General features: G+C 51.4%; 6 protein-coding genes across 6 annotated transcripts; 3 read left to right on the forward strand and 3 right to left on the reverse strand.

The window, feature by feature from the left end:
- Positions 1 to 417: 417 nt before the first annotated feature.
- Positions 418 to 1,898, reverse strand: BD324DRAFT_654306 (hypothetical protein; the record flags this gene model as incomplete). Its single annotated transcript, XM_022018786.1, has 6 exons — positions 418 to 564; positions 620 to 847; positions 886 to 1,022; positions 1,072 to 1,444; positions 1,497 to 1,821; positions 1,879 to 1,898. The coding sequence occupies 6 exons, from the start codon at positions 1,896 to 1,898 to the stop codon at positions 418 to 420; spliced, it is 1,230 nt and encodes a 409-aa protein (XP_021867600.1).
- A 767-nt stretch (positions 1,899 to 2,665) lies between these two features.
- On the forward strand, positions 2,666 to 3,716 carry BD324DRAFT_654307 (hypothetical protein; the record flags this gene model as incomplete). Its single annotated transcript, XM_022018787.1, has 6 exons — positions 2,666 to 2,729; positions 2,793 to 2,822; positions 2,883 to 3,168; positions 3,227 to 3,345; positions 3,417 to 3,540; positions 3,602 to 3,716. 6 exons carry the CDS (start codon positions 2,666 to 2,668, stop codon positions 3,714 to 3,716), a joined length of 738 nt encoding a protein of 245 aa, XP_021867601.1.
- A 233-nt stretch (positions 3,717 to 3,949) lies between these two features.
- Positions 3,950 to 5,746, forward strand: BD324DRAFT_640461 (RNA pol II accessory factor, Cdc73 family-domain-containing protein). The gene is made up of 10 exons (XM_022017349.1): positions 3,950 to 4,375; positions 4,427 to 4,569; positions 4,616 to 4,687; positions 4,743 to 4,854; positions 4,898 to 5,012; positions 5,064 to 5,164; positions 5,212 to 5,281; positions 5,328 to 5,416; positions 5,471 to 5,547; positions 5,607 to 5,746. Exons 1-10 carry the CDS (start codon positions 3,982 to 3,984, stop codon positions 5,685 to 5,687), a joined length of 1,254 nt encoding a protein of 417 aa, XP_021867602.1. The 5' UTR covers positions 3,950 to 3,981; the 3' UTR covers positions 5,688 to 5,746.
- BD324DRAFT_595966 (proteasome complex subunit Rpn13 ubiquitin receptor-domain-containing protein) lies at positions 5,747 to 7,069 on the reverse strand. Its single transcript, XM_022013851.1, has 7 exons — positions 6,902 to 7,069; positions 6,809 to 6,843; positions 6,715 to 6,762; positions 6,611 to 6,667; positions 6,484 to 6,566; positions 6,174 to 6,433; positions 5,747 to 6,119 (listed from the first exon to the last, which is right to left on the reverse strand). Exons 1-7 carry the CDS (start codon positions 7,026 to 7,028, stop codon positions 5,782 to 5,784), a joined length of 948 nt encoding a protein of 315 aa, XP_021867603.1. The 5' UTR covers positions 7,029 to 7,069; the 3' UTR covers positions 5,747 to 5,781.
- A 92-nt stretch (positions 7,070 to 7,161) lies between these two features.
- On the reverse strand, positions 7,162 to 8,348 carry BD324DRAFT_595969 (hypothetical protein). Its single transcript, XM_022013852.1, has 3 exons — positions 8,158 to 8,348; positions 7,837 to 8,040; positions 7,162 to 7,660 (listed from the first exon to the last, which is right to left on the reverse strand). Exons 1-3 carry the CDS (start codon positions 8,305 to 8,307, stop codon positions 7,283 to 7,285), a joined length of 732 nt encoding a protein of 243 aa, XP_021867604.1. The 5' UTR covers positions 8,308 to 8,348; the 3' UTR covers positions 7,162 to 7,282.
- A 137-nt stretch (positions 8,349 to 8,485) lies between these two features.
- On the forward strand, positions 8,486 to 10,814 carry BD324DRAFT_640471 (hypothetical protein; the record flags this gene model as incomplete). The annotated part of the gene is made up of 4 exons (XM_022017350.1): positions 8,486 to 9,750; positions 9,804 to 10,007; positions 10,053 to 10,664; positions 10,694 to 10,814. Coding segments are annotated over exons 1-4 (1,818 nt in total), but the record flags the coding sequence as incomplete, so codon positions are not given.
- Positions 10,815 to 10,818: the final 4 nt, after the last annotated feature.

Genomic DNA, 10,818 nt, shown 5'->3' on the forward strand with positions numbered 1-10,818 from the left:
ATGTGAGAGAATTTGAGCCCGAGATTCCAGAGGTGGAATCATTTGGCGTTTGTCATTGAGATCTTCCGGCGCCGGCCCATTTTCTTCAAAATACTCGTTCCTCTCTGAAGAATGTATAAATAGTAAAATGACATCAGGTTGTGAGTCACAACGACCGACCCAGCCTCACGAGGACCCTCCAGATCTCAGGCCATATGCATGATATGATACCCCGGACAAGACTAATTGACGCCGCTGATGGACAGGGTACGGCATGTTTCCAGCCAAAGAAAATTGGCCCCCCCGAGACGGGACGGTGTGGCGGTGGCGATAATGTGCGAAATCGAAGTCACGATGTACCAAAGGCTATCTCAAACATTGCATTAATAATAAAAGATCCTGTACAAGATGATTGCGTTTCAGAGATCACTAAACATCTCACGCTCTCCTCTCTCTCGCCCTGTCGAGCCCTGCCAGACTCGTCTCGCCTACTAAATCTGCAATCTCCCTCGTCAGCTCTTCCAAACCACTCGCGACATAGGTCATCGCCACCGTTGTCGCTGCGAAAATGGACATTTGCTCATCCTGCGAGGATATTCAGCTTTGAGCCTTGGCAAGATAAATGGGGGCTCAAACTTACATGACATAGATTCCATGTCAATTTTTGGCCCAAAGCCGCCAATGCCTGATCTTCTTCCCTTTGCTCAAAGTTCGGCTCTGAATCACCTTTCCAAGCGTTGGTGCGGGTTCCATCGGAAGACTGTGAATGGTACACTAGACGTTCAAGGATCGATGTGTTGACGGGAAGAGGTCTGCCTGCCTCCAAGCTAGAATGTAAGAGGTAGAAATGGTGTAAGGAGTCGGCGATCTGGGCGAATCAGCACGAGAGCTACGTGGGACACTCACGAAATCAGGGTTCATCAGATTGGTTCTCTCCAACCGTCTGGCCCACTGAGGCTTCAGACGAGCGTGGGCGAACCCGAGAAGAGCAAGTGCGTTGAGAAGACCTAATTGTGCTCTGAATATGGCTTGTGCTTCTGAATCTAAAGATGGCTCCGTCCCAACTCCGCATCGCTTCTGCCATATCCGCACACCAGTCCAGATCACCTTTACCATCAACGAACATGTCTGCCATACGAGGGTCCCACGCTCTCATGGCGGACAGCAGATCCAGCTGAGGTGGACCATGAGTGGACTTCATTCTCAAGAGAGATGTCGCGTTCCGGAGGGCCAGCTTCGGCAAGGGGTCAAGGAACGGTCGGATGTCCTGTAAGATGATCTGTATAAGAAGTCCCGATGCGTATGAGGAGAGATTGGAATCTCGAAACAGATGAGATAAGATGTCGGTCTGAGAGGGCGGATCACATGGAGGGACTTCGAGCTGAGAGAAAGGTGAATATGACGCCAGTTGATCCAGTCTGAGGTCGATTTCGGCTAGTGTCAGACTGGAGACTCTAGAGGTTGTCTGGGGATGATGGTGATCAGTCGTGCTGTCTTTATTCGCGGCTTCGTCTCACCCTCTCTTTGCAGACCCGCTGCACCTCCAAGCCCAAACAGCCACTTCCACCGCCTGGACTACCAGCAGAGTCCCATCTTGACAGTCCTTTGATGCGTAGTATCCTCTCCAGCTCACATGCAAGCTTCATCTCTTTCATTCCGTATCGTCTCCTGCAGCCTTCATGCGGAAACAAGATTCGAAGGACATGCTTGCCCGAACCAGGGGGTAACGGTCGGTCCAAATGATTCAGCCATGAAGTGAAGATGTCCGCCGGAGTGAACGTGCGGTTTTCACGGGAGCGAGCTTGGGGAGGATGGCTCAGACGATAGATGAGTTTGGCGAAGCTTAAGACGGCACGAGTCAATGGGCTTCACGGAATTCCCTTGAGAACCTTGACTCACCTCTCGAAAGTGATGTCCATGATGAGCGCTTTACACGGGTTGACACTCTAGCGAACGACAGAAACACAGAGACTGGCAAACAGAATATGGCCATGATCCAAGACTTCCAGTCAACAGGGCGTCATGACCGCCGCCCTACGGTACACCTGCCTTTGCTGACATTATTGGATGAATTCATACAGCTGCCAAAACCGAAATTCAATGTTCGGACGCGTCTTTGACATTCTGAAACGTGGTGCCCCGCGCCTCTCATGTGTGGCGGTGGCAATCTGCCTCATCTACCTATGGTGTGAACGGTGATGGTGTTTGCTCACATGCATGGCACTGATGGACACAAAGGAGCGGTGCCATCAGACACGGGGACCGATGCGCTTCAGCTACCAAGTCAGTCAAACCCTTACGAGGCCCAGATCTTGATAAAGGAATGAGACTTAGCCTGGTGGGACCGCAAGCACGGGTTCAAAGGTAGAATTGTTCGGCAATAGGGGCATATCTGTAGTGGTCTTGGCACTCACGCAGGTCTAAAAGAGAGCTTGGAGGCTGTTTCCTGTGCTTTCAGTAACATATCGTGCAATTTCATACTCCAGCCGATCCCCTCGTTCAAGGTACCGACAATCATCATGATGTATGTTGAATTAATTTTCCAGATCTCACTTTGCCTTTCGAGTGAGTTTATATCTCACGGAGCGCGTTCGCAACAGAATGACTGATTAGGAAAGTTGCAAGCGGTGTCTCAGCTGTGCCAATACCCCAGACTGGAGGACCTGACGCCGTCCATGCCACCATCATGGGGCGATTCCACCGAGCTCTGTGGCCGATTGACGGGCCCACCTGCAAGGATATCAAGCAAAGTGAGTGGATTGGGTATTCCCTCCTCAATACAGTGGGCGTTGATATCTACCTGGTTGATTCAGCATCCGTACCAGATTGTTTCTTGGCAGCTAGTGAGTCGGCCTTTAGATCAAAGTAGCCCTCTTATCATTTGGGATAACCTCCTATTCTAGCACTTTGTGTCCTGGCGGATCGCGCTCCTCATTGGCTGCAGTCCGCTGTCAGAAAAGTCGACCCAGAGGATGCGGACGATGGCAGTACAGTCGATACGGCAGAATTCAACATCTTCAAGTACAGGGAGCCTGAAGCGATTGAGCGGTCATCTACCGGAGCGAATCAAATGATGATAGATCAGACTTCCGACCATGTATGGACAAGAATGAATTACGCAGACGATATCATGGGTGAAGAGACTGACGGTAAAGCCACATATGAATCGACAGATATGATTCCCACATGGTCAGTCTTAGTGATACTCGATGACTGACGTCCTGTGTCGAGCTGACATCAAATCAAGGTGGGTACCAGGCTTCCAGAACGCCGCTCAGAAAATGTTTGGAGACGATTTCCTCCAAGGAGGTTACACCCTCGAAGCACTGGCAATGCTAACGAACCGAATCACGATCGACATTAGTGGTGGGACTCAGGATGAATATTGCGAGTGTTCAAGATCGGGGTAGCCTGTGCGTACTGACATCAGTGAACAGACGATATCTTCAAGAAAGCCAGTTACACCCCTGTCACGCTCGGTACAGTGGACGATCCCGGTAAATTGGTCGGAAACCACGCCTACGCTGTCCTGTCAGCTCAAATGGATGATGATGACGAGACGTGAGTCCAGTTAAGTATACCCCAAGCCCCCACGACCTGATGTGCGTGACATTGCTCGTAGTGTCACTCTCCACAATCCCTGGGGCAAGACAGACACGTACAAGTTGAAAGACATCTTCAACGATATTGCCCATGTCACGCACCTGAAAAACTGGGACATATTGAAGCCAGCTTGACGGCCCAGTCTTTCTTAACAGAAACAACCTGTCAGGCCATGAGGAGCTCCGTTGATCCATTAGACCTTGCTTGCATGCATATCATCTTTGTAACATGCCTTGTCGTTCTTGTGTCCCATGCAATATGAGGCACTGCCACGCGAAGCGCGCCAATGCATAAATCAGTCTGATCACGTGATGTTCTGAGCTTGACATCCTGGACCATATATATTGACTTCTCGAATAGCCTCTCATCCTGCTTAACAGATTCCTCAGCCAGCTGAACATGTCAGCAGAATCTCACGATGCCCTGCAGCTATTCAGATCAGCTCTCGCTTCTTCTCTACCTCCCACACTCCTCACAGCAGCTTCCGAGCCTGCCCCAAGTCTCAGGTTAGCAGCCTACATTTCCTTTGCGCAATCAACTTCGGAGCCCATCAATCTCGTCAAGGATTACGCTACGCGATACGCTAAATCAGATACGAAGGATGGCTTCTATACCGCTGCACAGATCTATCTGGCGTGGTCTGAGCGAGCTAGTGCTGTCAGAGATTACTTGATCAAAGGTCAGGCAGAGGGTGTTGGTTATGTCAGTGTAACGGATAGGAGATTCGTGTTGGACTATCTGAACGGGGGCAATGACGAGCAAGGAAGAGTTGTGCCGCTTAGTAACGATGCGGGTCAGTCTAATCCATAATTTCCCGCCCGTCTCAGCTGATTCGGATATCCAGGACCAGGCAGTTCAATGACTCTACCATCTGGTGCCGATGCTCTGCCTGCTTCTCTCGAATCCGAAGCGGGTCCCTCAAAGGTCTCTCAGCCGGCCAAGCGGAAGTACGAGGTCAATAGGGCCGACCTTGAGTTCTGCAAGAAGGTGTGTATGCAAGCTTTATCACCGTTTCGAAAGCTGATTCGTTCAGTTGCGATCAGAAGTCGTCGAGCTTCGAGATAGAAATAGCGTCTTGAGAGCATCGCAAGGGGGCAAGGTCCACGTGAGCAACTCTTGCCATCCATACAGGGTAGATCGGAGCTCACCAAATGTTACAGAGCTTTGAGTCGTTCGTCAAAGGCGTCATGGCAGAGAAGATACGAGCGTTGAGAAAATCCATGGAAGCTCCAAGTGGTCGTGGCGTAGCGCCGCAGAGTCAAGCGTCAACAGGTGCGTTCAATCGAGAAGACCTCCATCATTGACAATCGCATAGATCCATCACGCGGACCACGCAAAGCCAAGCAATCCAACCCTATCATCATGATCTCGTCGTCGCCTACGGCACTGATAACGATGTGGAATGTCCGCAGATTCTTGGAGCAGGGAATGTCAGTGTGAAATGGGATCTGCAAATCTTGTTCTTAGCTGACATTCACAAGTTTTGAACCCTCCGATGTGGCCAGACAGAGAGAGATGTCGCAGGGCAACGTCAAATCAGAGGACATGATCCCCATCATGAGGAAGAAGAGCGGTCCAGCAGGTCAGTCTGATCTCCCTCCAGGTGGAAGGCTTGCTGACATATCCTAGGAGATATCACGAGCAAGTATTATGTAGTAGATGGCGTGGAGGCTTTACAGAAGTTTGGACAAGACGCATGGTCGGCTCTTTCTCTCCGATCAGAGAATCCCAGCTGACCGATGCAGGGACCGAGTCATCTGCGTTCTCACTACCGGTCAAGCCTGGCAGTTCCGTCCGTACAAGTGGCAGGACCCAAAAACTCTATTCAGGCACGGTGAGTAGCGAGGCATGCCCTGTGACAAGGAGGTAGGTCTGATATGTTCCACAGTCAAAGGCGTGTATTTCCAGTGGAGCAACGATCCAACCAATCCTGCTGTCAGAGATTGGAATGTCCAGGAGCTGAGGGTGAGCTGACGTCTTGCTTCTGTGATTTTCCAAGACTCGGCTGATCACATTGTTCCTAGATCGACCGACTAAAGCGCCATCTTGATCAGCAAGTCGTTGCCGACTTTTGGCGTTCGCTTGAGAGCGTTAAAAGGAGATGAGCCATTGAGAGAGTTGAGCAAAGAGCATGATGCGTAAATGCATGATTGACGTTCAGAGGTACCTTCCTTTGCTGCAAGAAGCACGCATGCCATGTCAGTCTTCCTGCATTCGATCATCCTCTCCCTCCTTCCGCTCCAGTCCTCTGAGCGCATCCAGGAACTGCCTGACACCTTGACCAGCAGATTCGGGAAGACCAAGATCACGCATCATTCCTCCTGGTAGTCCGCCACTGCGCAGGGCATTGTCGAGACTCGCGATAGCGTCGGTGAACTGAGGGGCAGTGAGGATGGGAGTCAAATCTGATGCTTTCGGTTCCGAGGGGAGATTGAGACCAGACGGCAACAGAGGCGCAAGGGTCGTCGCCAGGCGGGGATTGGAAGACAAGAGCGACGAAATGTTGGCGGGGCTCAACACGTCTGTCAAGCGAGCGTCTGAGTAGATTTGGTATCAGCATAGGCTTTCAGAGAGTATGAGGATCGTTGCACCTTCTTGAGCCTCCCCTAGACCCCCATTCTGAGCCCATTCGACTAAGAGCCTCGCCATCTCCTCGTTCGTAGCTGTTGCTCCAGATGCAGACGCCGGAGCTGACGACCCGCTCGCCTGAGCTACAGGCTGAGAAGATGGGATAGGAGGCCCAGGTTCCCGATTCGACAACCTCGGTGCACCTGGCGTAGGAGGATGGCTTCGCTCTTCTTGAGCTGGAGCGGAAGTTGTCGGGCGGTCAGGCAAAGGTGCGCTGCCGGGTCTACGGAGCGTCATCAGGTCTGCACGATGATGAGATGCAGAATCACTCACTGGTAAGAAGGGTCTTGGAGGAGCTCGTTGATGTCCACTTCGTCCCGAACATCGCTCTCAGTCGATCTTCGTTGGAACCAGAACTGGGATGGATGAGCGCAGACTCGTCGGGACACAATAAGCTCACAAAGTATTTCTGGTCTGAACTGGAGAACTTGAGGATGCATGTTCGTCCAGAAGGGTCCTATAGAGAGTCAGGTTGGTTCTGAAGGCTCGTGACTGCTAACATACTTGAGGGACCTTTTCAAAGGTCGCTTCGCCAGGAAAGATGATGAGGTCCTGCGTCGCGTTAGTCATCGTGACGATCGAACGACCAATAGCTCACATTCTCAGTCAGCCCATTCTGTCTGTTCTTCCACGCTGCGCAGCACCGCGCGTTAGCACTAACAAGGGAACGTTGATTACCAGTTCAACTCACCAAAGTGCATCAGGTCGTCTTCAACATACATCTCAATCAATCCCTTGTCAGGAGACGCATCGACCCATTTGTCATGTTGATGCCGTCTGAGCGATCGACCGGCGGGAATAGAGACGATAGGAGGCATGTTTGATCACTCGTGTCAGAACGCGATAGAAGCAACGAGTGATCAATTCAAGGATGATGGAATCAGCAATCGCGACCCGGCGAGTTGAGAATAGACCACGTGGCGGTTGTCCTCCTGGGCTTTCAATTGGCACACCGTCTCTGAGTTCAGCCAAAAGCATATATAGGGCAACGGCTCCCAGTATACTACACCATCTCTTTAGATACCTGTGGCTGCACACAATGATCTACTTCCATATGATGTCCCAAAGACCACTAATCATCATCGTGAATCAATATCTTCGTCTCCTCCACGACAACGGGGACAGGCGCAGGGTCCTCAGGCTTCGCCATAGCATCAATACTCGGACCAGCTTCCTCCTCATTCGCAGCAGCACCGCTTTCGTCACCATCCTCGTCGCTATCCGAGTCTTGCCCCGGCCTCTTGAACATGACTTTGCCTCCTGAACCATGCTCCAACTTTCTCAGTTTTGAACCTCCTCCACCTCCTCCTTCAGCAGATCCAGTAAGTCCATCATCTCCTTTACGTCCTTGTTTGCGCTTCTGTCGCTTGGCTCGATTCTTCGCTGTCTTCGCTTCTGTCGCTGCGTCTCGGGCATCTTGACGGGCTTGGAACGCTTTTTGCTCCTCGATCTGCGATGAGGCAAGGACATCCAGAAAGGAGGCAAAGGAAGGACGTTAACAGTATGTAAAGCGAGAAGGAGCGATGGTAGTGTAGCAGTGTCCAGATGGTTGACAGTCACATGGTGGGAGAAGTTGCTCACATCAGCAGCGGTTCCAATTCTTGCAAGTGTGCCAGAAACACCCACCTGTCTGTTCTTATCCTCCATCATCTTTAATCGCTCATACTCTCTCCTTCTACTCTGCTTGTATACGTGAAATTCACCTGATCCAGCTCCGGAAGAAGATCCTTGGACATTCTTCATCATCTCTCGAGGTGCTCGTAGAGTCCGTTCTTTCGGTCCAGTAGGGAGTGCAATCTCTTTCGTGGGATTTGCAAATAGTTTTTCAAGCTACATGATGGTCAGCAAGACCTCTACCATACCAAACGATTTCCGCTGTGAGAGATATCGCGAAAGATTTGCCAGCAGTTTGAGGAGCAGATCCACCTCGAATGACGTCCCACTCACCCTTATCCTCTGAATATCATCCGCATCATACTTGACCCTCGTCGAAGGACCAGCATTTGGCTTTGCCACACTGGGTTCAGCCGGAGGACTGAAAGATCTTCCACGCAGCTCAGGAGACAATGATCCCCTGTCCCAGCGATCAACAGGCATTCTAAGTGTGACTGAATGAGAGAGTGAGGGAGTGAAGCAGACGAAGAAGGCTGCAGTCGAGGTTCTGCAACCCATTTAACAGGCAGAAAAGATTACGTAATTATCTACGGTCATGATATTTAAGCATAAACTCATCCGAAACGCTCGGACCGTCTATCAGAGACACATTCCTTGGCAAAAGATATCCAAAATGTTCAGACATTCGATTGAAACTTGATGAACTTGACACCTGCTGCGTCTTGAGAGCATCTATGGGGCATCACTGATAGCTTTTGAACAGAACTGCAGTGCCCTCCCCCTTTCTGATCGTATCCTCAGGATCGTCACACGACACAAAGGACCTCCCTCGGAGACAAGTACCGACTCGCGTGGCCCTTCCATTGTTTCGATAGTCCTTTGCAGCGCGCGTTCAGCTACGACAAGGGAAGTCTCGCGACTGTACTCTGTCTGGTGACTGTAGTCAGATCAAGACACCATCTATGAGCCAGAGGGTATTCATTTGTACTACGACACTTGCACTTCGACCCTGCCTTGGCCGAGACCACCCAATTCTCGAACGATCATGGCGCCGTATCTTGGTAAAAATTACAACCCGCGATTTGTTCACCCAAGGAGCCATAGAGCCCGTATGGAACAACGCAGTAGCTCTGGAGTATCCATCGATAGTCACGACCGACACGACCGACGTAACTCTGTTCCAGCTAAGTATGAACATGGAGACCTGAGCGTTTGTCGATCGCTTAGCTTGGGGCATGATGGCCGGCAGCAGAGGAATAAGCCATACGACCGCCAGCAACCAGACCCCAGTCAAGCGACACAGAATCTCAACACTCATCTGAAGATCCCAAGCGATCGCAAAGGAGATCAAGACCACGCTCATGGCTTCGCATCTGGCGAAACGGCCAACCAAGATCCCTCAATCGTCGCAATTCCGATCCCCTCGGTCGGTGAAACCCAACTCGTAACTGGGAATCGAATATACAATGAAACTCTCCAGCCCGAACTCAACTCTCTGCAGAAGCTCAGGGAGTTCAAACTACAACTCGAGGCGAGCAGGAGCATGCTCGAGAAAGGGATAGACTCATACGAGCCAAAATCCCTTGCAGTGATGGCAGCAACCTTCCTCCAGCGACAGAGCGTCTCCACCACTGTGCCAGCGGACTACTCATCGGAGGCAGCGGCCGAGGTCGAGGCGGACCTGGATGCATCCTCTCATATCGAGCAATCAGGATCCATTCTGAGGGATTCCCAGGATCTTCGCGTAGAGGTTCTGGGGAGTCCGTCCGAGCCCGGAGAGATCACGGTGGACAGTGATTTGTCGGGCCAAGTCGGTGATCGACAGGTTCAACTCAAGGCCAAGCTACAGAACAGGCGAGGCGTTCCTCAGCATGAACGAATCGCTCGGCAAATTTCGACAGAAAATGGGAGTTTTGACCAAGCAGTGTCTCCAACGACGCTAGGCCAAACTGATGGCACTCTGACACTGGCCAAGGAAGGACAATTGGGAAGAAACATGATGAATATGGATTTTCAAACTTTGCGACATACAGTATTCGTGAAACATCAGAGCATTCTTCACGCAACTCTTCTGGCCGGACGTTGTCTCTAGAGCAGAGATTGGAATTCGCCGACTATCCATCCTCACATAGCCGAATCGTTGTTTCCCCTGCCAGATCCACTGTCTATCAGGATCCAAGCAGGTAAGCTGAGGTTGCGTTCTCTTCTCCTTGTTCTAACGTATTCAGGCAAAAGTCTCGTCCCGAGGCACCTCGCGACAGTCTTTTGAGCAGGATCGGCGATGGATTGGTATCTCAGCATCAACAAAATGCCTTGACTTCGCCAACAAAGCGAGGATATGGCGGTCGGCGTGCTGATGCTCATCGAAGAAGCTCATCACCACAGAAGCAACTGTGTGGTCGAAGATCTGATCATGGCGTGCCACATAGAGACGATATACAGAGACCCAATGCCCAAACGAGGCCTTCTGTTGCGGATCAAGAGATTCTGACTACCCTTGCGGGTCTCAAAGCACAAATTGCCAAATCGGAGGCACAGCTCTCAACTCCTGCTCAGCTTGCAAGTCCCGTCAGGATTGTCCAGCCGAATTGCGTGGCTCGGCCGTACGATGCCAGACCTCACCCTGCGTCACCGTATAAGTCGTCGCTTCCACGACATGAGACCAGCCACGCTGACGAGGTTGGGCAGAGGGAGCATCAGATGTACAGCAGCGCGAGATCTCCCGTCAGACATTCACCATATCCTCTGTCCCCTCGCAGACCATCGAATTCAGATTGGAGGGATCGGGATCGACGACCGAGCCCTGACCGCGAGAGTGTACTACCTCCTTGGAAACGCGAGTCCAAGGGATCCATTCGACAGCCTACAGTCGAGACGATACAATGAGGAGGAGGGATGACGATCGACATGTGGGGTACAAAGTCTTCAGACGAGACTCAGAGTATTCGTTTGATCTTGACTATGGACGTCAAGGATCTTCAGGGGATGACGTCA

Source organism: Kockovaella imperatae, assembly GCF_002102565.1.
Source record: "Kockovaella imperatae strain NRRL Y-17943 chromosome Unknown BD324scaffold_34, whole genome shotgun sequence".
NCBI classification, from domain to species: domain Eukaryota; kingdom Fungi; phylum Basidiomycota; class Tremellomycetes; order Tremellales; family Cuniculitremaceae; genus Kockovaella; species Kockovaella imperatae.

Bases quoted from the DNA above. Each gene is read 5' to 3' on its own strand.
- BD324DRAFT_595966 (XM_022013851.1), bottom strand. From the start codon at position 7,028: ATGCCTCCTATCGTCTCTATTCCCGCCGGTCGATCGCTCAGACGGCAT. The intron at 6,567-6,610 runs GTGAGCTTATTG...CATCCATCCCAG, and splicing joins GTTCAGACCAGAAATACTTT to TTCTGGTTCCAACGAAGATC. The intron at 6,434-6,483 runs GTGAGTGATTCT...GACGCTCCGTAG, and splicing joins CTCCAAGACCCTTCTTACCA to ACCCGGCAGCGCACCTTTGC.
- BD324DRAFT_640461 (XM_022017349.1), top strand. From the start codon at position 3,982: ATGTCAGCAGAATCTCACGATGCCCTGCAGCTATTCAGATCAGCTCTC. The intron at 5,013-5,063 runs GTCAGTGTGAAA...GACATTCACAAG, and splicing joins AGATTCTTGGAGCAGGGAAT to TTTTGAACCCTCCGATGTGG. The intron at 5,165-5,211 runs GTCAGTCTGATC...GACATATCCTAG, and splicing joins GAAGAAGAGCGGTCCAGCAG to GAGATATCACGAGCAAGTAT.
- BD324DRAFT_595969 (XM_022013852.1), bottom strand. From the start codon at position 8,307: ATGCCTGTTGATCGCTGGGACAGGGGATCATTGTCTCCTGAGCTGCGT. The intron at 8,041-8,157 runs GTGAGTGGGACG...ACCATCATGTAG, and splicing joins ATGATATTCAGAGGATAAGG to CTTGAAAAACTATTTGCAAA. The intron at 7,661-7,836 runs GTGGGTGTTTCT...GCCTCATCGCAG, and splicing joins TGGAGGATAAGAACAGACAG to ATCGAGGAGCAAAAAGCGTT.